This window comes from Poecile atricapillus, chromosome W (assembly GCF_030490865.1).
Source record: "Poecile atricapillus isolate bPoeAtr1 chromosome W, bPoeAtr1.hap1, whole genome shotgun sequence".
In the NCBI taxonomy this organism is placed as follows: Eukaryota; Metazoa; Chordata; class Aves; order Passeriformes; family Paridae; genus Poecile; species Poecile atricapillus.
The window spans coordinates 7020936-7047570 of NC_081288.1; the positions used below are offsets into that span (position 1 = coordinate 7020936).

Below are 26635 nucleotides of genomic sequence, written 5' to 3' on the forward strand. Positions count from 1 at the left end.
AAATGCTTTCCTTACAAACAAAGATTTTTTTTCTCCACTCTTTTCACAACTTGGATGGAGTTTTACAAGCAGGAATGGGAGCTGGCACATGCAGAGATTCCTGTGTATGTACATTATGTTTGTATAAATGACCGGACATGGCTACTAAAAACAGCTGTTCACTGTTGCTTTCTCACAGCTTTTTGACACCAGCATCTCAAAAACCCTTTCATTTATATTCATTAGAGGAATCTCTAAGTGTCTTGCTTAATGGTGAAGGATTCAGGACTTGTCAGTCCCTTACAATATATCCTCCTACAGCTCAATGGGATCTACAACCTCTGATTTAGCAAAACAAATAAAACTTTGTAAACAAGGGTGATGCTCACAGAGGACTTCCCCAGTTATCACCCACTCAGCGGCACACCAGGAAGCACTTTGAGATGTAAATTCCAGCCATCAGGAAGCACTGGGAGAGGCTTTTAAAAAGCTCACCCGAGGGGTTTTCCTTGTAGGTTCCTCCAGCAACAGGAAATCTTCCTCCAGAAGTCCAGAGATAAGCAGCTTCCTTCAGACACCTTCCCTTGGAGATGAACCTTCTGCCGTTCAGGGCACATCTAGGGAAGGACCAGGGCAGGTTTCACACCTGGCTGATGAACCCATTATCACAATAAGTGAAAAAACCCAACAGTATCGACCACAAGGACCTTCTTCTGCCGGAGGGGAACTGACACACATGCAGAGCCAGTTTCAACTACAACAGACCTTTGTAACAGAAGGACTCAACTTGTTCTGCACCCATTTGATCTACTTTAGGGTTTTTAAAAACGAAAATAACATATATAGGTAGTCTTGCCCATGACCGTAGAGAACATGAGCAGAATAAACATCGCAAAATAGCAGGGAAAAAAAAAAAAAGAAATCAGTATTTTTGTCACAACTGGCTTTTGATACTTTATTTTCAGTACTGCCGTGAAAAACCTAACAGTTTTTAGGATTTTTTTCTCAAAGAAAAGTCAAAAGCTTGGTTACTGCTTTGAGGTTTTGTGGTGAACCCACTACTCTCAAGACTTCCATGAAAAGAAGCGTGAGGGACTGTGTGGTTTAAGCTACTCACAAGGGGGGGGAATTAAAAAAAAAAAAGCATTCTAGCTTTGCAAAAGATGTCTGTGGAAAACACTGTTGAGTGGAAAAAAGATGAGCCAAGTTTTGCCAGAGATGCCATTATGAGGAAGACTGGAAATTTAAACCTTGCATGATGTACAAGACACGATGTGACCCAGTAATTTGTTTTTTATAGGTGGAAGCCTTTGTAATTCTTGCTGCAGTGACAACTATCCAAGCTTTTCTTCTTGTTGGTCTGAATATCAAGAAGGAAATTCCAGAACCTGGGAGAAGCTTCACAAGTGGGTTCAGTGCAGTTCAGGACAGCAGGGAGTGTCTGGGCAGAGCAGGGTCAGCAGTGAGGCTGCTGTGAGGGGCGGCTCCCCATGCTGGCTGGGAAAAGAGGGGCTCCAGCATCCATTCCACAAGCTTTCCTCTTGCTGACAGCAGGCACAGGAGCACTTGCAGGGGAAACAATTCAAAATGTTGCAGACTTGGTGCTGGTAAGTAAAATAAACAAAATCAAGTGGGTAATATACTTGGAGATAACCTGCTTGCCCTCAGCTTTACTTGAGGTTACCATTGGACATCAGAGCTTGAAGAACTGATTCAAGGAGTGATCACAATTATCAGTAAAGTCACACATGCAATAAACATTTTAAAAATTACCATTTCTCCTCTTTCCAGTGACTAATTCAGCTAGGAATCAAAAAAGTTCATGCACTTATACAAGAGCAATAAAAAAAATTAAATATTTATTTTGAATAACAAGCTTAAGTTCAAGCTGCATTGTTGGCAATGTTGGTTTTAAACACAGATCACAAAAGCGTGCAGAAAATTGTATTTGAGCAAAGAACAAAATAATACTAAGAATTATACTAAACAGCTGCTGATTTTTAAAGAAACAAAAAAAAGGCTTGTAATCACTATACAAAATATAAAATGTATTAAACACTACCATCCACAGAACAGAGGTTTATTTTAGTTTGATTATATTTAAAAATTATTTGTGTAGTTATTTATATAGTGAATTGTAAATGAATATTATACAGTAACCTCCTTTTGGTCTGCAAAACCTTTGTTGCACTATAGCACATCCAATCACATTGCAAAAAAAAAAAAAAAAAATTATTTGTCCTTACTATCAATAAAGAAAACAATCATTGATAATACAGTAAATATTGTCAGGTCTACAAATAATGAAATTCAAAATGACTCCCTCGACTCTGAAGCGCTTTCCATGCAAAAAGTCAGCACTTGCTGTTTAAACTGAGTGCACTACCAAGCAATGTCCAGGGTCGCAGATGTTCTTGGTAAGACTAAGCCTTACAAAAAATTTAGAAAATAAAATAAAATTAAAAAAAAAAAAAATCAAAGATTGAATGCAATCATGCAACCTCTTACTACTGGGTAACCCACTGTGTCACTTGTTAATTTATTGCCTTCCTGGAATATCACTCAAGGCATCAAAATTAGATTCATGATAAATATACACATAATGAAAGGACACAAACTGCTATTCGACACTACTACTGGTAATGTCTGTGCTACGTGAAAGCACCTTTAAAAAGAGCCTATGCGGCAAGAGATAAGTGTCTAAAGATTCAAAATGAATCAACAGTATTGGATAACAATATAATTCTCAACTCAGAAGCTGCCTCAAGATTAGGTGCATCTTCAGTTAATGTAACAGGAAAAAAAGGCAATGGATTTTATTATTTGTATCCACTCATAAACTGACCTAAGGCCACCAGATGTGCAGACACAACAAGTTTTCTTTTCTTTTTACAGTTCTTTAAATTGTAGGATGATACGGGAATAGATCTATTCAAAAACAAACAGCTATTTCATCTCTATTAAGAGGTGGCACCAGGCGTGGGGTTCACGTTCTGAGTGGCCACCTGTGGTGCCACTTCGATGATCCGGGGTTTGTCTATAATCCTGGCCGTGCGGTTGCCCTTCTCTACAATGCCAATAATCCACGCCTGGTGGCCTTCGCCGTATTTCGGGGACTTGATCTCGGCGCAGAAACGCGCTGCCTGCTCTCGTGGTAAACAGATGAGGAGACCTCCTGAAAACAAAGAGAGCAGAGCATCAGAACATCTGACTGCAAAGTATTTCAGCCTTGGTCTGCCAGACCCCTACTTGGACAAGCGCTTGGTGACTTCAGTGGAGTCTGCTGAACTCCAAACATTCCAAGAAAAGACACAGTGGAAGTCCAAGCTCTTGCTCTACAGCAAGATGTCTGTGCCTGAATGCAGTGTTTAGTTTCATATAAATGAAGCCAAATATACACAAAAGATGTTGGCAAAAGGATGTGGTAGTGATGCCAACAAATGACATACTAAAACAACACCAGCACTGTAACCTTCCTCAGAGGATTGCAGAGTGCCTCTACACAGGAACATTTTGGATAAAGGTCATATGCAGATACCTGTAACCACATATTGGTGGCAGCTGATTCTGTGAGTAATCCCATTGCCTGCAATGAAATCATTCATCAAAGCAGGAACCATTGCCCTGCTGAGACTGCAAGAGGCAAAACATGAAACACAGGCCTGATCCAGTGTTCCTTGTGACAGCCCTTGTGACCCCCTTGTCTGACAATTTTCTAACCTGTTTAGCCTTTCTTGAAAGTTTTTTTTTCTCAGACACGACTGAAATTACTTCATTTACTAATGAATGCTTTCAGAAGCAGCACAGTAATGAGTCAGAAAGCTCACCATTGCAGGAGTAAACCTAAAAGCACTTCCATTCTTAGAATCCTAAAGCACTGAAAAAGGTAGGTTGGCAAGTGAATAGAAAATATTTAGCGAACACAGGAAGAGAGTAGATTCACACACCCCTGAATTTGGGCACATGCTGAGACTTGCTTACTCTTTGACCCAAAGCATTCTCATCCTTGCAAGTTCTACAACCAGCTCTGAGCCAGTCCTGGGGCAAAGGGCCACCTGCTGAGCAGGTCACCCCGCACTCAGATGCCACCTCCTCCTCCTCCACAGACAACTCCTCAGCACAGTCGGTACCTTGATGTTTGCTCTTCTGGGCACATAGTCCCTTCTGTGGAGACTAAAGACATTTTTCATTTAGGGCCATGAAGAAGCAGATACTGAACATGAGGAGTTAATTAAAAGGTTAAGTGGAAGTGTGAAAGTGATCTTTTTAGAAAAGCCAGCCAAAAAATGTCTACCTCTCTGACATTTCAAAATAACATCCCGGTATTTCTATCAAACACAACAAAAATCCCATAAGCTTGAATGACAGTGCCTGTAACTACTCCAAATGTAACAGACAAATCAGTTGCAAAGGACTTATGTGACATTCCCAGGGAAAGCTCTAAACCCAACTGAAGAGAAACTTAAGTCATGGTGCAGGCAAGTCAGAGGAGAGGTTTGCAAGTGGCAGTGCAGAGAAGGTGCTAACTAGCCAGAAAGGAGGTGTGCAAGTATGGTAAAAAACAAGAGCAGAATAATAATCTTCACTCTATTTTTCACACACAGTCTCTTCCTGCACTTTCGTATCATTTGTACACATAGCCCCTTATCATTCTCTGACAAGATCAAAAAAATTATCAAAATCCCAGTTTCTGGTAAAAAAAAAAAAATCACTTCCCACCTGATGGCTACATCCCAGTCTGATCGATAATGTTTAAAAAGGCCATGAGCTACTCTCAACCAGCAGCAGGCTTCCTGTATGCAGGGATTATAGTTATTTCTCTGCTACACTGACCAGTCTCTTTAACCCTTTGGGTAAGTCCTTAAAGGTTCTCCACTACATTTTTTAGACAAGTTTGTGTTCTTGGCATTCCCAGCTGCTCTGCTTTTTGGGGATTAAAAGGATGCAGATATTTGGTCGCTGTCCTGGCTTATTTTTGTAAGAACAAAAGGGGGTTTTTTGCAAGAGGCATTAAATATTGCTGGTTTTAACAAGTAGTATTTCAAGCAGGGAAGTAAACACAGAACACTTCAAAAGCAGGCCAGACAAAACTGTGTAATTAAGAGCAGAGATACAAATAGTTCATGAATCAAAACCAAGTCCTTGCTCCTGCTAATGGCTTTCTCTCACAATGACTTATAACAGGATGACATCATTAGCCTTGCCTCTTGTCAGGCACTGACACTGCCCTTCTTTTCCATCCATCTGCCTATTTCCACCAAGTCTCCACAAATACCAAGTTGCTGAGATACCTCTACTACACTAAAAGAGTCATCTGACACCATCCAAAAGTTATTAGGACTGAAAAATACATACATGTATCAATGTCCCAGAGTAACTCTTCGACTTATCTCTGCAAGTAGCCACTCTAAAAAAAGCCTCATTATTTTGAAACCAAATGCCCAACTGCAACTTTAACCATTACCAAGGAGTTCCCTAAAAGAGATTGCAGAATCATATAAAAGTGCACTTTTAGGAGCCATTAGCAAGAGTGCCTAAAGGATGGAACAGATGACATAATACATCTTTTCAACACTGGCTTTTGTCAACAGGTGCCCAGCAAATGCACATAGGGGAAAAAAACTCCAACACAATAACCTTAAGATCCATTCAAATAGTTTCCCAGTAAATTTCTTATTGCCTGCCCACTCTGCTGCAAAACATCTGTTCCCAGATGAAGAAGCTACAGACAGAGTGTGTCTAGAAGTTTAAGCCAATAGAGAAGTGTCTGTGTTAGAGTAAGCAGAGCCTTGAGCAAGCCTCCCCACAGCTGGGTATCAGGCACAGCAAGGCAGGCCTTGGCCTTCATATAAATCAATCCCAGGACAGGAGGTGTGCAAACAGCCTGGTCTGAATGCAAACGAGCCATGCCAGCAGAGCCTGCCCAGCTCACATTGCTGATACACGCCAGGCCCTGCAGTGCAAGCCCAAAGCCTGTGGGTGGTCATTCAGCTTCCAGAGCCTGGCCAGTGTGTCCACGTGGCTACAGATCTTTTGGGTATCTGGCAGACACTGTCCTGTGACAAATCCCTGTAGCCACCTCCAATGGGAGAAACACAGCACTGTGACCAAATCAGACAGACGTGTTTTGAGGCACCCACAGTTCACCACCAACCAGATCTGTCTCGCTGTTTTTCCCATCATCATCCATCTCTGCCCCAACTCTGCAAGCTGCTCAGCATTTCAAAGAGACCTCTTGCTCTCACTCCCAGAAGAGATTCTGAAGTCAAGCATTTCCCACTTCCCAGCAGTGCATCCATCTGCACTGTTTTACATTCCTTCAGTGAAAAGAGAACTGGGTATCCCCAAGGTGCAGGATGGGCAGCTCTGAAGACATAAGCACGTGGTTTGCAGCTAAACCATTCCCACACCAACTGCTATCCAAACCTCTACTACAGCCACTCACCTGGAAGAGCACCTTGCAGTTCCAGCTGTGTCATGCTATTTTTTGTGCTTTTTCTAAATAACAAATGCTATTGACACTCCAGCTATGTGGGCTCCTGGGTAGTAAGAATCTGATTGGTTCTACCAACCTTTTTGACACAGCTTGCCAAGCTGTCACCAGATATTTCTACCCCCTTCTGACTGACTCTGGATTTGGAAAGGGTTCACATCCCATATCCTGTTACACATCATCTGAGCCACACAGTCTCTGCAGGACAGAGTGTCTGTGCAAGCACAGATGGCCAAGGAACAACTCAGCAGATCAGGGTAGGTTATGTATTCACTAGGGGAAAAGTTTATGGCTCTCACTGTGATGCCTTTTTTCCAGATCTTCAGACTGTTTTGCTTCAAGGGGCCCCCTCTGTTGTGAATGGCAGAGAACACAAATAATACTTCTGAAAAGCCAGAAGATGACAGGGAAATGAGATAAGAGAAAAAGACAGATTTGTTGCTACATCTCTCCATTTCCCAAAGAGAAAGACAAGTCAGACTAAATTACAAAAAACAAAATTAAACAGGAGAGAAGGTTCAAGGGGAAAGTGAAGTAGAAAGACATCCAGCAGACAACAGTGATCATGCTCATCAGAGAAGAGCCTACTCTTAATAAGGCAACTTAAAAAATAACCATTAGAGGGTCTCATCACCTGATGATTCTGTAAATATTTTTGTCCATAGCCAGCTTTTCAGTACAATCTGTTGTACTGACTGTCACTGCAAATAGTAGCTTTATTGCACTCAAGTAATAAATGGGTCAGAGAGCAACATTTATTTTTTTGCTCCTAGTCACGATCCCTAAAGTCAGATTTCATAAAAGTAAGGGAGAAAAGCTGTATTCTTGGATGTCTCTATGCTGTGGACAGAGAAGGCCTCAGTTGCCAACACTGGTCCACCCAATAACTAACTAAATGTTATTGTAACAAACCAAACACCATCCTTTGTCAGGCAAAACTACTGCCAGTGGCTTTGCTTTTGAGAAAACTGACAGATGTGGCAGAATTTCCAGGTATTCACTGTTCTGGAGTTAACAGAGAAAAACAAGTTTCAAAAGAATTCAGAATCATCACTAACTTCTTACTGCAAACTGGAGAGTTGCAGAGTTTCTGTAACAGTGTTCCATATGGGAACAGAAGACATTCAGGACAGGATGGTGGTTTGGAAGTCAGGCTGAAGGAGTTAGTTGTGAACAGCTGTGTGGCTGCTGCTCATTAGCCTGGCCACATGCCAAACCAGCTGTGACTCTGGACGCACAGCATGCGATTTGTGTGTTTGAAATGGAATTCTGAGGTGCAGGTGTAGGGAAGGAAGAGGGTGGCACTGCTGTCACCTACCTGAAGTCTCTGGACAAGTGCCGTGCATGAGGCCGAACATGTTGCCACAGGCCTTACTGACAGCAGCCATCTTAGCCAGGACGGGGAGGTTGTGGATAACAAAGGACACCTCGTTCCGCTGCTGCTTGGCAAGGTTTTGTGCATGCCCCAGGATCCCAAATCCTGTGATGTCTGTAGCTGCATGTGCATTGAAAGTGTGCATGAGTCCAGCAGCTACAAGAGAGGGAGATGGAAAGAACACCAAATCAGAAAACACCAAATTATCAGGAAAGTGCTTTAACAATATTGTGCACAGTCCAAATGAAGTTGCATACCTTTAATGCAAACCAGATTGGGTTAAATTAATAAAATAAATAAAATCGTGCTCGAAGAGAACTGGAATTCACCAATAGTGCACGTAACATTTAAAAAATTCAATTTGCATTTAAGATATTAAATCATGCTGAAAATCCATCATGGAAGTTGCGTTTATGAGCATGGTCTATTAGACATGTGCTATTCATTTATATTGGCAGTCTAAGAAACAGGGGTTTGCTTCAGATCCAAACTCCCCAAAGCTGAGGGCCAGGGAGGTTCTGAGGTCAGCTTTGCTCCACTAAGGGCAGGAACCAGACACAGCTCACACCTCTTCCCCTGCTACCCTGCAATGGTGACATCACGACTTGAGATGGGAACACTCAAAGTTTAAGAGCTGAAGAACAAAGCCGGAGGCTGTGAGCAGAGGGCCCCAGCCTCCCCACCTATACATTCATGGAATTCCTGCACATTTGCAGCTTCTGGGTGGGAAAACGGCATCCCTGAATGCAGGACAATAGCACCAGTTAAGAGTATTTAAGTGTTGTTAAAGGTGTCTGACAAGAATAGAGGAAAAACACCACCAAGAACACTTTGAAGCTTTGACTTTCTTTGGGTGCTTCCCAACACATGAACTGGACAAGTTCTTTTCCATAAGATAATACTGGTCGTTTATATTCTTTCCTGGAAGGCTTTTGCAAAGAGCGAAAAACCAGGGGGATGACATAAGAAATGAAAACTGAATAAACGGGAAAAGTGATATTTAACTATTCCTGTTCCTTCTACTGAGAAGTAAAGAAACTCTTAATTCTCCACTCTGCCAAAAGATACCTTGAAAAATGAAGGGAAATCCTGGATTAAAACTTCTAGGGTAAAAGCAGAATCTTTCCTCTACCAAAATTAAAAGAAAAAAAAAATAAAACAAAACCCCCCTACAGGAATAGGAAAAAGACAAAGAGGAAAAAAAGCATATTCCACATACATACTCCACACTGTGGAAAGCACAGTACAAGACCGAAGTGGAAGAAAGTAAATTTTTTTTTAAATCAAAACTTAAATTGAAACTTATATAAGTTTTCCTTTTTTTACTCTATTTCAAATTATTTTAACTTTATCACAGTCAGGTCTTCTCTATGGAAGAAAATAAGGAACAAATCCAATATTTTTCCCTTTAAAACACCCTTTAACTCACTGGAATGTTACTTGCAGCACTCACATGAGTCATAATCATATCCAGCAGCTTTGTGTTTTTGCTATATAATTACAAGAGGGCGTTTGATTTTAATTTGCTGGTTTCACTAACACTGAACAGCAGAGAGATAGGGCAGAATGAAAGGGACAAAGTGGCTGTGTCACAGTTCCCCAACACATTGAAATAAAATTGATTTGGAATTGAAAAAACTCACAATCCCTCCCCTCCAACACAAACATCTCTTCTTACCTGTCCTGTTCAGCCGTGCCATATTCATCATTGCCTCCTGGTATGCTAGTTCTACATCTTCCTGTGTTACCACGAGTTTGATTTTATTCCACTTTTCAGGCTAATAGATGAAATAAAGATGTTTCTTTAAGATTTTCAGCTGTACATTTCAAAGCACACCCTGACCACTTAAAAAAAACCCCAAACCCTTAAAACAAAATGTATTATTTTTTTTAACAGTTAAAGAGGGGCAAAATGTTCCAGTCAGAGGTGTGTGCCTTAGTCTGCTGCACCCTAAATCCTACTTTCAGGAGCTGAGTGGAGCAGAATAAACTACCATAGGGAAAGAACCCCTTCAAGGTAACTCTCTGGATTTAACTCCAACAGCCAAATTAAAGTAACTTTGTTGCTGGATGTTGAGATTTGTAATTTCTGGCTTCTTGGGTTTTTAAGAGATTGTTCTTGATTTCACACCTGGACACCTTGATCAGGAAAGACCACTGATATCCACCAGTCCTGGTCAGAGGAATGCATGCTAAGGCAAGATTTAATCATTCTAGTTTAGGATTAAGGCAGTTTCATAAGCCTCCTTTACAATTTAAAACCATCATCTTTCACCCATTCTCCAGTATCTGGTATGGTGTCATCTCTTCATCATATTCCCATAAATGCTCTTTGTCCCAGAAGGGATTCCAGATCCAGAATTAAACAAAGCAACTATTTTATTTTTAAAAGCCACACTACAAACTGATTTAACTTTTTTTTTTTCAATGAAAATAAAATTACAAAGAAAACACAGGAGTTTTGAAGGCACAATACCTACACTGCCATTCCATAGATTAAATGCATAGAACAAATATCTTAACAAAAGGTGCAGGAACTACTAAGAAATGGTAGGTGATGGTACACTGGGGAAGGATCTTGTCTTAAATGAGTGCTGACTTCAAGGGGCGTAAGAGAATCCAGAAGTGACAAAAAGGGGAAAGACTGGTCAGCCAAAATAAATTGTTAAAGAGCAAGGAACAATGGCAGTGGGACCAGAGTTTCTGATACTGGGTTGAACTGGATCTACTAATTAAAGAAAAGCATTTTTGCTTACACAAATGAGAGACCAAGTCAAGAAATAAAATGTGGCTGCTACAGAGATGACAGAATAGGGACTATTCTTACTCTGGGTATGACTGAAAAAAACCTGAGCAGTCATTCTGCCTTAAGTTTCAGAAACGGTTCTGAGGCTGATCACAGGATGGAAACTGTCAGGTGATGGCAATGGAAATCACAAATGATGTGGAAGCAGAACTCAAGGCTGAGGGTAGAAGAGCTACAAACACAGGTAAGATATGAATTGGAGGCAAATTCCACTACAGCAATCAAGATACTGGAGTTAGTCAACATGGAATTGAGACAGATAAGTTTGCAAAAACTTCCAAACAGGTTTTAAAAGCAAGATTGTATTTCCAAATAGGAAGGGTCTGTAGACAACAGCAAAGAGCTAGAAAACCCTCTCTGAAGGGGCACGGCACAGCACAGCACCCCCTTTCATGCCTTTAAACATGCATATCTCTACACTCCGGTTTCCCTTCCTTGCCTGTGCATAAACTTGCTATACATACTACACCTTCTCCCACACAGTTTTTAATATGAAGTCCTATTCCCCGCCAAAATTTGATTTACAGGTGGATTTGTGATGGGTAATTAATTCTAGTTCCACTTTCCCTGTATTTTCACCAAACAACGCTAAAGAAAAGGTAGCACAGCTACTCAAAAATTTTCTTCCCACAATCAAAGATATATTCTGTTTACACATAATAACAATATTGATTTCCTGGCTGTCCTCATTTTTCAGACCAGAAGGTTTTTCTGTTTGACAGTTGAGGAAATTAGTAGTATTTGAAATACATGGAAATTCAGAATAGCCTTAATTTGCAAGTCTGCTCATCAGGACAAGATGGTATGTTAAGAAGTTAAGATTATGGCCAGAAAACACACTATAGAATTGGGGTCTTGTTGTTTCACGCTTCATTTTCATATCAAGATTATCTGAGGCCCTGATTCTTCTATCTGTGGAAAACACAGGATTCTGAAGAGGTCAAAATTTCTAAGCCAGACCCTGTGAAGAAGGAGAAAAATATTTTTCTCTTGCTGCTCACACTTCAGACTCCAGTGAAGGTTTAAGCTAGTTCTCTCCCACTTTGCTAACACTAGCTATGTTAATTAGAATTCATCTGACAATGCAGTGGCCAACAGCCAAATCAAAGTAGATTCCATCTCACTCCTCTGCCAGTCTATTGGCTCAGGAGTCTCAAAAGTAGAAAGGATGCATCTTTTTAGAGTGTAAACTGAGCAGTTATAATTCAGAAGACACGTACTGGGAGCCAGACAACATAAGCAGATGCCAATTTTGCAGTTACTTTTCAGTTCAGTAGTTACATTTTTGCCTGAAGTAACAGATGGAAGTATGTCTACATCCATAACGCTGCTAGAAATATTCTTCCTGAATGCACAGGGCAATACATGTGAAACGCAGATAAACTTCCATGTACACAAGCAGAAAGCCCAAGAACACAGAGAGCATTCTTGGCCTAATTGCCATCAGTAAGTGTTGCCAATTACTTTGGCAGGTGGAGTAGGGCATAATGTTGCCCAGGGTGATAGTCTGTTGTTCTGTTAGTAAACAATTTTGGTTATTAGTGCAATGCCTGAGAAATAACTAAGAATTAGGTGCAATTAAGATGGGCTCACTAAGCACAAAATTGTAAATTGCCTTGATTCCAAAGGAATTTTGCACACAAGTAGGGAAGGCTGGAGCATATCAAGGAGGAAGGAGGAGAGAGAGGTGACAGATGACTGTTATACGACCTGAACTTTGTCATGTTGAGAGAATGAGGAAGGTCATCTTTAATTCACACCCCTCTTCCCCGTTCCATTTTTTGCAGTGTACTCACAATATCTAGCCACTGGTGGACAGCTACAGCCACTTGTGTTCCCAAGGGTTTAGTTAATACAAGCACATCTCCTGGCACTGCATTGTCTGGCCTGGAAACAAAGAATTCATATATTAACTACACAGTGAAATTCAAACACATTATTAGGAATAAGTGCTGATAATTACATTTTCACAGACCCACGCATCTTACTGCACAGTTAAAAAACTGACTAATTGTAGCATTACCCTTTGGGATTCATTGCCATGCAATATTATTGAGGAAAATGTTGCAAACTTGCTTTAAAAGTGCTAATCCTTCTTTTTTGGAAAACACAATGCTTGCAGTCAGACACACTCCAAATTACATCTCTTCTTTCAATTTTTGGGGGACATAAGAGAGGATAAGAGAAAAAAAAATACCTTTTTTTACCCAGGGCATACGATATCCAGAATTAGGATCATGCACAAGTTCATTTGTAGAGTGCCACAGTGGGACATTCAAAATCATCTGTTAAATGGACAGAATGCTCTAAAGACAGCAGTTCTGTAGTTCTCTACAGCCATTAACAGGAAAATTGGGACATGGTTTAGAAATGTATGCAAAAATGTGGCATAAATTTTTGTTCAAAACAGTCTCCACTACCTTTAAAGATTAGAAGCTTAATTCTCCTGTTAAAAAGAGAATAGGATCAAAAGAGACTGGGGAGAAGTAAAATGACATCCTGCTTAAAAAAAGCAAGTATATACAAAGAGATGTGGCATCTGTTGAGTGCTAAGGACAAACACAAGCAGAAGGTACTGCTTTATTCATCAGGAGACACACCAAAAGATCACAACACGGTGCTTAAAGGATTTTTACTGTATCCCTCAGACCAGTGCCTTTGACTGTTTAGTGATTTAACTTACATTATAAATTCATTAGGCTGACAGACTGTCGTGGCCACTCCTCCTAAAACAATCCAGGGATTTAACACTGTTTGGCCACCAGTAACAGATGTTCCTGCCTCTTCTGCTGCATCTTTGAAACCCTGGATAATTAGAGGCATCACTTTGTCTCTTTCCTAGAGATCGAAACAGAAGTCAGAGTTCCATACACAGCAGTATCATTGCAAGACTGGTCCAAGGCTTTAACCACTCCAACCCTCATGGCAAATACTTCATGACAGAAAAGCAGCCCTTAGGAAGAGTCTGGCCTCCTGAAAACTCCATGTATCCCACAGAGTCACAGTTTTAGCTGTGTGTAGAAGAGGTGCAAAGACACTCTTACACTGAAGAAACATTCTAGAAAAGGTCATGTAAGAGTAATCAGAGTTCTGGAAACTCAGAACAACTATCCTGCTGCTGTAATCAGGTACAGCCACAGCAGTGTAGTGCCAAGAGGCAACATTTAATCAAGATGCATTTGGGCTCCATTAACCATCAAGTTTTCAACTTGCATCCTTCTAAGAATAAATATCCCTTTTTTACTAAGCAAAATAAACATACATGCTGATCACTTCCACAAAAAAAAAAAAAAATTTAAAAATATATAAAAAGAATAAAAAGAATGCAAAACCAATCCATAATTATCTATCCAGATTGATAGATTAATTGGTAATCAAATGCTGGCCTTTGGCAGAAGGAGGCACCCCCTTTTGGCAGGGATCAAGGTAGCAGATGACAATGCCACAGAAAACTGAACTTTTAGCACATGACCTCAGAATGTTTATGAGGTCATGAATTAAGCCAGTCAATAAGACCATCTCTTCTTTAAATGGCTTCAAACTTTGATGAGAAAATACACTTAAGGTAAATATATTCCGAGCACATTTAGCTGTTTGAGTCTTCATTCAAGATAAAGTGCCAAAAATCTTACCCTATCTGTCATTTTATTGCTGATTCCAAGGAGCATCAACATGTTGTCACATTCTGTAACCCCCATGGCATAAAGGTCACTTAGGACATTGGCACACGCTATTCGTCCCTGAAAAACAAAGAGAGACAAGAAAAAAAAAATCTGCAGCACTGTTGGTGAATGTTTAAATACCTTCCACAAGCAAAGCTTCCAGTTTGAGTTTGCATTCTGACACAGCTTCTTACTCCACAGCATTAAGAAACTCAGCCAGAGATGTGGTATGATCCACTATGTGCCTACCTAGAAGTGCAAGTATCCTTCCTTTTACAGGTATGGAGAGAATTCACCACAGCTGTCTTGGTCAACACACTCTCCCAGTAACTCCATAGGAATCACAGAGTTCAGAATGGATGCCCAATCTGAGAGGCTGAAGCTAAGACCAACAGCTATCTTTGATAACAAGCTCTGTTTATTTAACATAGTATATTCCTATTAACTTTATTCCAGCACAAAACTGTATATCCTGATGGAGAAGGCCATGGCATGGAATTCATAACTGCTAGGAAGTTAATCCAAAAAGCAAATATTGCTGAACTTCTGCATCAGAATACACAGGAGACAGGTCCTTGAGAAAGAGGTTTGTTCCCTGCCCTGCTCTGGAGCCATGTCTGCACTCCTCAGTTTCAAGGATAGAACTCTTCTTCCCACAGGATACAGCTGTGCTGCCAGCACACACCCACACTGGGCTGCTTCCTCTGCTCTGGGGGTGACAGCATGTGCAGGGAATAAAGGAGCTCAGGGCTCCTAGGAACTGGATTTGCCACCACTGAGGGAAGCTCTGCATCCCCACATAGTGAGAGAGATGTGCTTGTCTGTCACTTTCCAGGTGACAAGATCAGGCTTACAGCACCAACAACTTTTCTGACTGCTGTGTGTGCATGTATCTCCACTAACAAAAACTTGTACAAGAGACAAACTGCCTGCTGAAGATTCCTCTAACAAGTCAGGAAGCTGACAGGATCAAGAAGGCATCACTTTCATTGCATGAAGTTACTCTAATTTTACTAAATTAATGGATCTGAGTCAAGGTTTCTGAGGCATGGACCCAGCACAGATGAGACACCAAGTTTCCTGATGAAGATGCAGAACTTCCTCACACAGGGTGTGCCCTAAGGGACAGCAAAATATTTTAAAATACAACACAAATTCTGTTATGGTACTCTGGAAGACTCCATGCATTCTATGAAAGTTGTTTTAGGTTTACAGCTGCAGAACTGTAACCAACACATGGCTTTATGATATAAAGTTTGTGCTTTTCATTATGTTCAAAGGCAACACCACCATGGTAAAAGCAACAACATGCTTATTTGATGCAATTTGCAGAAAATGTAGTATTTCGAGGCAGTAACTTCACTTGCTGATGACATGAAATAACATCTCCAAATCACAAATAAATATAATACAGTTTTTCATAATTTCAAGATTTTTCAGTGGCATATGGGGAGTCCCTGATATTTGGAACTGGAATATATTTTAATAATTTAAGTCTTAAATTATTAAGAAAAGAATTGTGTACTGCACTGTTTTATGGATATTGGCTGTTAAAATTTCTATATACCTGCCATTTCCCTTGTGGAACTATCAAGCTATTCTCTGTTATCTTCAGTATTTACCAAGCAAACTGCTGGTTTGTGCCCTGTTAGGAATGACAGATAAATTTTTAAAACCATAATGACAACACCTCTGATAGTCAGAGATCAGTCTAATAATATTTTTGCCAAGACCCAAAACCACTACGGAAACAAATTCAGGGAACTGCAATTCCCAAGTCTGAAGGAACAGAGAGAACACAGGGCTTTTGTGAATACCAGCAAACCCAACAGGGCTCACAAACAGGGGTCAGCCTGGCCTGGTCCTGCAGGCCACCTGCCTGCTTGCATAGTGTCCTGAAACACAAAGATCTGTGTGCAACACACTATTTGTAAGGGCAAAGGATGAAGAATCAGACACCCATTTCCAGTCCTAAGTGAAGGTTCTTAAAACAGCAACAAAAAGGTTTCTGGATGGAAAGGGAAAGATGTACTCTCTCAAACCAGCCAGTTCCCTGCTCCTGTACTCAAACAGGTGTCTCCAGAGTGCTACAACAGAGCCCAGTATCCAGTACTAGTCCCAGTGGATTGATGCTTATTACAAAACCCTTTTTCAATTGCCTGTAACTTTTCTAATAAACCATTTAAGCTGAATAAATCCTATGCTTGGTATAGATTTTACAGGTGCACATCCTAGGGACAATTTTGCATGAGTGTTTTCAAGGACAAAGCCAAAGTGAAGGAGAAAGAGGAAAAGAAGGAAGAATGATTTTGCATATAACTGCAGAACTTAGTTTTAAAATAGGCAGTGCCAGAATGAGAGAAAGCTTTTCTGAAGCAGAAATTGGAAGTTCAGCTGAGTCCACAAGCAGTTTTGCCTTCCTCAGCTGTTTCCTAATCCCTTCTGTCACAGCACCCAGCTTGGAGTTAATCTGCACTTTTGGCTCTCCCTCTTTGCTTCCTCTCCTCTAGTAAGGAAGAGAGATGAGATAAGGAGCTGTAGGTAAACCCTGTGCACAGAGAAAGGAAGAGACTCTAGAGCAGGGAACACCGCCCAAAACCAGTCTGGAAGTGGCTGGGTAAGGAGACTGAGGGGAAGGTCAAGGAGAGTGTACACTGCATGTGAGTGATACTGGTAACATAGTAGGTATGGGGACACCTGGACCTAAACCAGGGAAAGAAGCAGTTGGAGAAGCAGGGGAGCAGTAACCTGTCTTGAGCAGAGGAGGCCAGAGCACACCCCTTTATACAGCCTGGACACTGACTCAAAATTCCCAAGTCTCCCAATTCCTCTGCTTGTAACAAACATCCTTAAGCCCCATGGCAAACTGTATTTGACTGTCCTCTAGCCAATGTTGGTCCACACAAGTATGAGGTAATCTATACTGTCCCTTGGGGTACTCTGACCCTCCAGAAAGAGGTCTGAGCAGAGGGTCCAGGAGCAATAATCCTGCTGGAGCATCACTGGTGGTATCAGCAAGAAGGCTCAAGACAGAATCCCCATCCTCAGTTAGCTCTTAGGGAGAAACAGACATATCTAAACAGATTAGGAAGCGGCCAGCCACCAGATCAAAATAAATGCCCTCAAGAATGAAAAGTGAAGGACTTGAGAGTGAAGACAGCACCACAGTTACAGCTGCTGGTGCATGTAGATCACAGCACAGACTGTAACTATGATGCAACCACTGAAGTTGGACTAAGGCCAAATTTACATTCCACTCCTACCACACTGACCTAAACCTCATCTGGGCACAGGCCCATCTATCTACTTCTGTGGCATTTCAAACCCTTTGTATCTCCAAACAAAGCAACCCTCCCCCTTCACTGCAGCCTTTAACACTGACCGTCAAGTTTTTGTTACAAGGTGAGAAAAAAGCTTCAGATGATGAGCTTGAACACAGATCTCCAAAACATTTTTTTTTTTCCCCTGACAAGTTCCCACATGATGTTAAAGCAACCCATTTGAATCAAATTTCTCAGGAGAGCTCAACAACTCCATACTCCAGAGACCAGCTTGAGATTTTTGGCTGCCCAGTTTACAGAAAGAGAGCTCTCCTGGAAGAGAAATCACAGGAGCTAGGCTTACACAGGCACTCAACACGTGGTCAAGCATGCAAAAGAAAAAAAAGAGATGGTCCTAATCTCAAACTGTGTCCAAAACCTACCAGACAGGTCTCACAGAGCAAACAAACTGAAAGCAGCACATAAAACATTCAGTCACACTAACAGCAGTAAAAGCAATAGTCACATTCAAACCACAGAAAACACGAATTCTAGCACCTTTCATTTAACTTCTGTCCTTATAGCTTTATTTAAGTCTTTTTTTTAAAGCTCATTTATATCCCAGGGTCTGTTCAAGTCAATACTGATCACTGCCACATATGCAGGAATCTCTGCTGAGACAGACTAAATGTGACAGGAACACAGAAGGAACCAAGGCCAAAGTGCACACACGTTCCAACCTGTCATTTCAATGTGTCCATGTTCAAGTGGAGGTAGCACCACAGGAAAGCTGGAGTTCACACACCACTCTGAAATTGCCAGGTGCTGTTACTTACTACTGACATTAGATATTTCCAGTTCTAATGGGTTACCCGGTTATTTCAATATCTCAAAAAAGGCCAATTACAACGTGGTTCTGCTCGTAAGTGGAGTTTACTCACTGCTGCTTCACAGGCTGCTCTTTTTCCCCCTTTTGGGCTCTTCAAACCAAATCCCACAGAACAAGAGATGCAGGGAAATCTGAACTAAAGGTGGCAGTTCTCCCAACTTTCACCTACATAGAAAGCAGCACTGCAGCATTCCTGGCCAATATGGGAGATTCCAGGATGAAATTATGCCTTTTCCTCTTCATGTCTATTCAGGAAAGACTCTGAATGCAATTAATCAGACAATTAGCATTGCACATCTAGAAGAAAGTGTCAGAACTGCCATCAGGTTGGTGAGAAGCCCAAATCAGTAATAGACCCAAGAACAAAGTTTAGCCAACTTACCATCATATAAGGGTCATCCACAATAGGATAAATATAATCTGTCGTCTGGACTAATGACAAACCTCCATGTCTCAATGGAATAACACAAGTGTCCATCCCAATTCCTGCAAAGACAGAAATCCGTGAGTGAGGTGGGTAACTGTGCCCTGAATTATCTGTTGCTCTTAACAAAAGAGTTTATAAAATATGTCTGTGAAATACAACTCCTAACATTGCCTAAACAGACATGCCAAATTCCTTCATCAGAGAAAGCGCATAGCACAAGAGGAAAAAACAAGCAAAGAAAGAACACTCCTGGTTGGAACTGAATGTAAATGCAAATGGCTGAAGGCAAGAATTAAACTACAGTGTTCTTTATTCTTTTGCAGCAGCATAATGGCACATCAAGAACATCTGTGCTTTTATGTAAGTACATTTAAAGTTAAGAGGAACTAAGTACATTGATATTGTCAAAAGCAAATAGCTTTTCCTGTCACTCAGATCTCAACAAAAACATGGTGACAGTTGTGAAGGGACACAGCATCTCATAAAGGACATTCCCTCACTTCAGAAGGAACAAGAGCTCTACAGGTCATAGCCCGAGACCTTGGTGAAGGATGATTCACCCACTCGGAGCTTTAGCAATCGCATTAACCTTGCCTCGCAAAAGGAAGGCAGCAGACCACTTGATAGATACAGAACTCCTTGGAGAAACCCACAACTCTGAGTACCACAACCTTTTCCCTGACAGTGGATATTTCAAACAGAACATGTGATTTTAGAACCTCCCAGCATTTGCTGCAGTGGAAGAGCTCACACTAAAGGGGCAGGTGACAACATGCTGGCTGAGCCACACTCCCTCCCCTATGGATAGCCTTGTGCCTTGCAGCAATGGCAGGAAGCTTACCTCCTTCTTGGGCTGGCAGCAAGCTGCCTGGAATTACTCTGCAAGCCCCACAGGTCAAGAGTCTTCAAAAGAGCCCATTTTTAGGGAGCAGATGTCATACAGGAGCCTTTCACCATGTATTAATGAAACACTACCCTAGCAAGAGCTACAAACCAGTGTTTGGCAGTGTCCTGTACAGGGATGGAGCAAGTTGCCATCACTGGAGTCTTACTGAGGGGACAGAGGTCTACCGGACAGTTGGTATATAGGTGGAGAGGATCTTGCCTCATCCACCTAGAGACACTAGAGATCTTGCCTTGGAGGAGAGCACACACTGACAAGCTCCCAAGCAGTAGTTTAGGGTTGCTCAGTCTCCAGAGAACCTCCCAAGCCACTACACCTGATGTGCAGTGTCTCCAGGGAAGGGCACATAAGCAGTTACAGAGAAGTGGCCCAGGTGCAGGAGATGTTTTGCCCTCAGTTCACCTATTCATGCCATAATGCTGCAAGACCAACTTCACTTGTGCATTTTTCCAGTTTCAGCAAAAGTGCTGCTTGACAGACAGGTCAAGGGCAAGCAAATCTGTTCAGAGCCATGACTGATTTCAGGTCTGTAACAGCTCTGAGAATAAACACCAGATTTGCAGTTTCTTATTCACAGTCATATTTAAGTTTGCTCTGGGTAACAGCCCTTGCAGAACTAAAAAGGGGAGAGCTTGAGCCTGCTGCTGGCAAATGACTGCATTTCAACAGCATGGTGCCTACGCACAGGTGGCAAAGTTACCTGTCTATACCTTTTAAGCACAAAACATCAAAGGCAAATCCCACCAAACTTATCCAAAGACACATCTGCTAAAGGGATAGCCATCACAAAAGCTTATTTTAAAAGAGACCTGAACTCTTCACCTTCTATTACTAACAGATTTTCTGTTACATAGTACACACTAACAGAGTAAATCTACTTTTATGTCTTTTCATATAGCTGTAGAAGAAAAGTCTACTAGCAGCTCTATTATTGTTTAGAGCCTGTAAGTTTGTAAGAGAAAAAAATCTAAACCAAAATACTGCCAATTTTAGAAAATTGCCAAATTGAAATGCTGCTGTGAACATCTTAATTTAGAAAAATACATAAATATAGCCATTTGGGGATGAAAAAAGATGGAAGTGTCCTCCATCAGGGAATATTAAATTATAGTGCCACCCCAGCTTCACACAATTGCTGCTTAGATATTTCATACAAAGATCCCCATTGTTTAAGCAAGAGCATGGGTGCCTAACTAATCTCTCATTATATTCAATCTCTACCAGAATAATGGGTTGCAACCTGTTACCCTGCTAACAGACAATTAGCAATGTTTATATAATTTTAAATAAGGTTATTAAACACTAAACTGATAATGAAATAACTTCAGAATAAATGCTCCACTGATATTCCTAAGTTGAGTGGTAAAAAAAAAACATTCTGCACTGCAAAGAGATTGAATATGCAGGGCTGAGTAAACAGACAAACGGAATTAAAAGTGTCATTAAACACATTATCTACAATAATTTATCTATATCAATATTAGGTACAGTAGCTGGTATCAAAATACCTACGTTTGCCCTGTTCCCCATGTAGGTGGCTTGTGCAGGTTGTTTTCCCTTATTGCTTGCATCATTGTGCAAATATCAAAGAGAAAGTGAAGCTGGCAAGAACACAGAGGTCTTGGAAAGGCAGCCTTTCCCAGGCAGCTTCTACAGGTGAGCAAAAGAGTTAGAGTGGGGAACAATGAAAGGAGGAATAATGACAATTGTGAAACAATTCGCTCCCAGTCAGCTGAAGCAAGGAAGTTCTCTTGCTCACTTTCTGTGACCCAGGAACAGAGGGATGGGGAAGGAGAGGGGAAATTCACCTGGGAGTCATCCCAATTCATTCATCCATTGCAACAAATTCCAAATGCAATGCATGAACATAGAAGTCTAGAACTGACAGGACTTCAGTTTGCACAGCATCTACTGGGGGGAAGGGGAGGAACAGACTAACACCTAAGCATGTGCCCATCACAATGGCCATTCCTGAGTGTTTTGCCTTTGTAGTTGAGTGCACTGCAGGATGATAAATAATTAAGATAATATTCTTGTATCCCAGATGCCAACAAATGTCAGCATGAGATTCATCCTTCAGCTTTCTGGATGCTGTGCATGCATTATACAACACACAATTTTCAAACTGGTTAAACAAACCACAGGTGTGATCATGTCACTAAGCAAACCGAGCAGAAAGACCACCAATGTCCAGAGAAGCAACTACTTACCCAACCTGGGCATAACTGCCCCCAAGAACTGTTCATCTTCCTGAAAATGGTTTTCTTGTAGAGATTCGAGCAGTTTCTGTAAGACATCCTGTGGCACTTTGCAGCCTGTGCCCTTCAGTTCAGTGAATCGGGTCAGACGGAAGCTCTTGTCCAGTTCATAACTTTCTGGGTTAAAGGACTCCCGAACAGACATGGTTCTCTCCCACAGACTGCCGGCCTCTCCCACCCCAGAGCAATGGGATCAGTTTCTCTGCTGATCAGTCTTATTAAAAAATAAAAATAAGAATTAAAAAAAAATAATTAGAAATTCCTATGACCTGCAAGACAACAAGTTTTCCACATGGCACAAGTTAAAAGAAAAAGAAAGCGCTCATTGCTGTTGTTCACCTGTTAAGACAGGTGTGCACACCTCACACAACTCATTTCCCTACGACTACAAAGGGATGACTCCTCATCCTACCTTCTGACATTTAAAACTATAACTATGTCAGGTGAATCAGAGAATTAACTTCTTTTCCAGATATGCTGTGTAAGGTTTTCATTAAAAAAAGAAACTAACACAATTACCGACCTCATTTAACACAGAGGTAATGAAAGAAATAATAGTTCCCAGAGCATAGAGGCCAACTTCCAAAAGGCAGCCTGGGCTCTGATCCTGCAGCAGGCTCAGCAGAGACATCTGTTTGTACTAAGCTCAGTGTGCAGTCATAATTTTAGCCATTAAAATATTAATACCAAAAATAAGATGCTTTTCAAATAATGGCTCTGCTGCGGTCCTGAAGTAAGAAGCTGAAGTTCCATAATACACCTGTTCTCCTTGGGAGAAAACACAGTCCTGGTGTTCTGTTAGTACAGGTAGCAGAACAAGGAGGCCGTATTTAAGCAGAGGTTCACCTACAAGCACGCCAGTTTACCTTTTAGCATGTTCACAGACAAAATAATGCTGAAAAGAAAAGTTTCTTGCCTCTTCAGCCCTTTTTTAGTCAACTAATGATACGGAGAATCAGAGAATTACCCATTAAAACGGTAATGTAAAAAGACACTGATGCAATTCATTTAATAAAATTCTTAACAATGCATGTCTAATTTTAGAACGTTTTTCCACTCTGACTCACATCCACCACACTCCAAAACTAATAAGAGGCCTAACCGAGACACTGAGTTCTAATCAAGAACGGCTGTGATAAAACACAAATTATCTTTCTCAGAGAACAAGTTTTCAGGAATTACTAAAAGCAACCTGTCTAGTAGTAGTTTCTTAGAAAGCAATGATCCTGTGTAACAGCAACAAGAACAGAGTTCAATGGCATCACTGAAAAAACCTGATACTGATGGTCATGCCCTAATGAGGTTAAGCTGAAAAGAAGAATGCAAGTGACTGGTATTTGCCAAGTTCAACTTTGCTAAATGAAGTAAAGAAGTAAATCTACAGCCTGTGCTGTATCTGCCCTACACAGCATTTATTAACAAGTACATCTGTTCCATAAACCGTTAAGTCCATTTATTGACTATAATTTGTAGGAACCGAAGTTTTAAGTTCCCTGAGAACTTTTGATGTGAAGCCCAACTCCCCTTCACTGTTGTTTCCCCTCCTTCTCTGGGAGGTGTGGCACTTATTTAAAACAAATCTTCCAAAGCCTAGACTCGGGCAGAAATCCAAACTCCAGTTACAAGAACGTGTCTTGGATGAGCAATGAATTCAGTTCCTAGCTGTTGTCTTCCAGTGCAAGACACTAAGCACTTGCAATTAAAAAAAAAAAAAAAAAGTGTCTGGAAAACAACCTGTCAACAGAAATAGGAGACAAAAGATTTTCGGGGGTGGGGGGAACTTTTTCTTTTCTTCATTTTTTTTTAACACTTCATTCTAATTAATTCCAGAAAATTATATAAAGCAGTTTGCCCCACAGGGGAAACATCTTCCTTCATCTAACGAATAAGTGCAATAGGCTTAGCACCCTCTGTCTATTTACACAGCGATGGATGCAGAGGCCATAGCCTACCAGGAACTTTTTGCAGCCTTGAGGACTGTAAGGACAGAGTTGCCCCCTTTGAAAACTACTCGTGAAACAAACAAGATAATTTCACTTAATGGTAAACATCCCCAGTGCATGAATACGGTAACCTTGCTAATAAAGATCTGATTAAGCTGCATGCAACTGTGTCATTCACAGACTCCCGTGGGAGCAACATTCCCCGCCAAGACCAAGTTTGGGTGGTCACAGCACCGCGCCCGGCAGAGTTCGCGAAGCGTTTGGACAACTCTCAGGCACAAGGTGTGATTCTAAGGGCAGTCTTGTGCAGAGCCAACAGCTGGACTGATGGCCCTTGTGAGTCCCTCGCAACTCGGAACATTCTGCAATTCTGGCAGTCCATGCAGCATTGCAATGTGAGCGACAAGCATCCCTCCCCCAGCAGCAGACAACACCTCCTAACCCAGACGTTTCTTACTTTAAAAGAGCGGCATAATAAATATTAAAAGCTAAAGTTTAACCCTTGCCTTCCTAAAGAGCAGAGAGAGGAGAGCACAGGAGCGAAAAGAGGGGGAGGGAGGGAGAACTGGAGCCAGGTACATACCCCAAACAAACCCCAGAGCACCCACTGCCAGCCCGACCGCCCGAGACACGCGAGGCGAGGCGCTGTAACCACCATCGATCCGGGGAATGCGGCGGAGAGCGCTGCGGGCAGACATGGCTCCGGGACACCTTAAATTTCCAGCCGCTGCCTTTAGAGGCAAACCCGGGGCCTTCGCTGCCGCTCTTTGTGCGGCCGGAGAGGCGGCGGGGAAGAGGACGAGGAGGAAGAAGCTGCGCCCGGAGCGGCGGTGGCAGCGGCCCCTTCCCGAGGTGCGGCGGGGACGGAACCCGCGGGTGTCCGACTCCGGCGTCCCCCGTGTCCCCACGTGCAGGTACGGTGTCACCGGGGCGGGGTTCGCCCCTCGCTGGCGGGGACGGCCGGCGGGATGTTGGGAGCAGGCCCCCCCCTCCCCCCCCCCCCCCCCCGCCGACACTCCGTAATGGGGAGGGAGGGAAGCACGGCGGTGGGGGGGAGGAATGGGGGGGGGGAAGGAGGGAAAAGGGAAAAAAATGTCGGCGAGCGAAAAATTTAACCCATCCGCTGCCGGCGTTCAAATTTTTTTAAAGCGGCCGCATCGCGGTGAGGCGCTGCCCCCCCCCATCCCCGCTCCTTCCTCCGCCCTTCCCCCGGGGCCGGGCCGAGGGAGGGCGGCGGGGCCCGGGCCAGGCGGGCACCCCGCGCCCCGGCCGCGCCGCGCCGCCCCCCGCGCCCGGCCCGGCGGGAACGGCGGAGGCGAATTCCCCTTTAAATCTCTCCGCCTTGCACCCCCCCCTCCTCCTCCTCCTCCTCCCTCCTCAGGTCTCCCTCTCACCGGCTCTCGCCGCCTCCTCGCCCTCCGCCTCCTCCCGCGAACGGGACTCCCAGCGCGGTCCCACAATGCACCGGGCGCGACGGGCTCCCTCAGCGCCGCCTGAATAGAAAATGCCGCCGCCGCCGCCGGGCACGGGGGGGTTAAACCCCCCCTTTTCCTCCCTTTCCCTGCTTTTCCCTCCCTTTCCCTCCCGCCTACCCGCTCCGCGCTTCCCGCCCCCTCCCGCTCCCCCTCACACCGCATCCCACGCGCGTTCCCGCGCGGAGGCGCGCGCCGTTGCAGCGCGACATGTCGCGACACCGCCCCCCCCCCCGCCCCTCAGTGCAGCACGTGTGGGCAGCCACGGTGTGTGGAGAGGGTCTGGTCCCTTCCTGCAATCACGGGATCATCAGGGTTGGAAGCGACCTTTAAGATGAACCAGTCCAGCCCAGCACTGCCACTGTAACCCCTTAAATACTAAACCTCCCCAGCCAGCGCCGGACCCAGGCACCTCTCAGACTTTTAACTCCAGGGACCGTGACTCCACCACCTGCCTGCGCAACCTGTGCCAATGCCTGACCACCCTAACGGTGACAAATACTTCTTGAATATCTGATCTGAATCTCTGTCTCTGTTTAAGGCCATTTCCCTTCACCGATTAGAAATCGATCGGAAAAGACCTCTCAGATGGAGTCCAACCTATAATCAAACACCACCGTGTCAACCAGACCATGGCACTGAGTGCCACATCCAGGCTTTCCTTAAACACCTCCAGGGACCGTGGCTCCTCCACCTCCTTGGGAACCTGTTCTAGTGTCTAATCATTCCTTCTGTGAAGAAATTCTTCCTCACACAGACTGATGTTTCCCCTGAGAAGCATGAATCTGCCTGTAGAACGCCTTGCTCTGACACCTTCTCCTACAATATGAAAACTTGGCGATTTGGAACAATTTGGGTGGGAAATTTAACCATAGCTGAATTCACCGATGCTGAATTTTTGCCCAGGAGCTGTACAAAAAGTCACATTTTATCCATGTTACACCAAAATGTTGGGCAAGAAGGAAAGTGAGGGGATCAAATGGACCTTACAATGGGCAAAATTTGGCCAACATTAAATTTTTCTGATTGCAGAACCAAGACTACAGCCCCAGGAAGATAAAGGTGTCATTTCCTCAGGTGTCATCTCCAAGGGGTTTGATCAGTGTGTTCCCTATGGAAGGCTGCAGGTACCACAGCAGAAGCACTGCAACATGGCTGAGTGTGTCA

The 26635-nt window shown here is 42.8% G+C and overlaps 1 protein-coding gene across 3 annotated transcripts; it reads right to left on the bottom strand.

Annotated features, from left to right (window-relative positions):
- Positions 1-905: 905 nt before the first annotated feature.
- Positions 906-25555, bottom strand: LOC131591924 (selenide, water dikinase 1). 3 transcript variants are annotated; one of them, XR_009280485.1, is made up of 10 exons: positions 25391-25555; positions 22006-22267; positions 18847-18950; positions 14286-14393; positions 13337-13491; positions 12450-12540; positions 9526-9625; positions 7791-8003; positions 2825-3154; positions 906-1583 (listed from the first exon to the last, which is right to left on the bottom strand). XR_009280485.1 is itself a non-coding variant. In XM_058863047.1 (9 exons), exons 2-9 carry the CDS (start codon positions 22196-22198, stop codon positions 2940-2942), a joined length of 1179 nt encoding a protein of 392 aa, XP_058719030.1. In that variant the 5' UTR covers positions 22199-22267; positions 25391-25555; the 3' UTR covers positions 1826-2939. The 3 variants fall into 3 exon arrangements, 2 of the variants coding, with proteins under 2 accessions (XP_058719030.1, XP_058719031.1); XM_058863047.1 differs by lacking the exon at positions 906-1583 and having other exon boundaries at positions 1826-3154; XM_058863048.1 differs by lacking the exons at positions 906-1583; positions 25391-25555 and adding an exon at positions 24580-24989 and having other exon boundaries at positions 1826-3154.
- Positions 25556-26635: the final 1080 nt, after the last annotated feature.

What these genes read in the sequence shown, in the direction of transcription:
- LOC131591924 (XM_058863047.1), bottom strand. Translation starts at nt 22,198, where the DNA reads ATGTCTGTTCGGGAGTCCTTTAACCCAGAAAGTTATGAACTGGACAAG. An exon ending in GCAATAAAATGACAGATAGG is followed by an intron (nt 13,492 to 14,285) that starts GTAAGATTTTTG and finishes TTCGATCTCTAG; the next exon opens with GAAAGAGACAAAGTGATGCC. An exon ending in CACTTGTCCAGAGACTTCAG is followed by an intron (nt 3,155 to 7,790) that starts GTAGGTGACAGC and finishes CTTTGTTTTCAG; the next exon opens with GAGGTCTCCTCATCTGTTTA.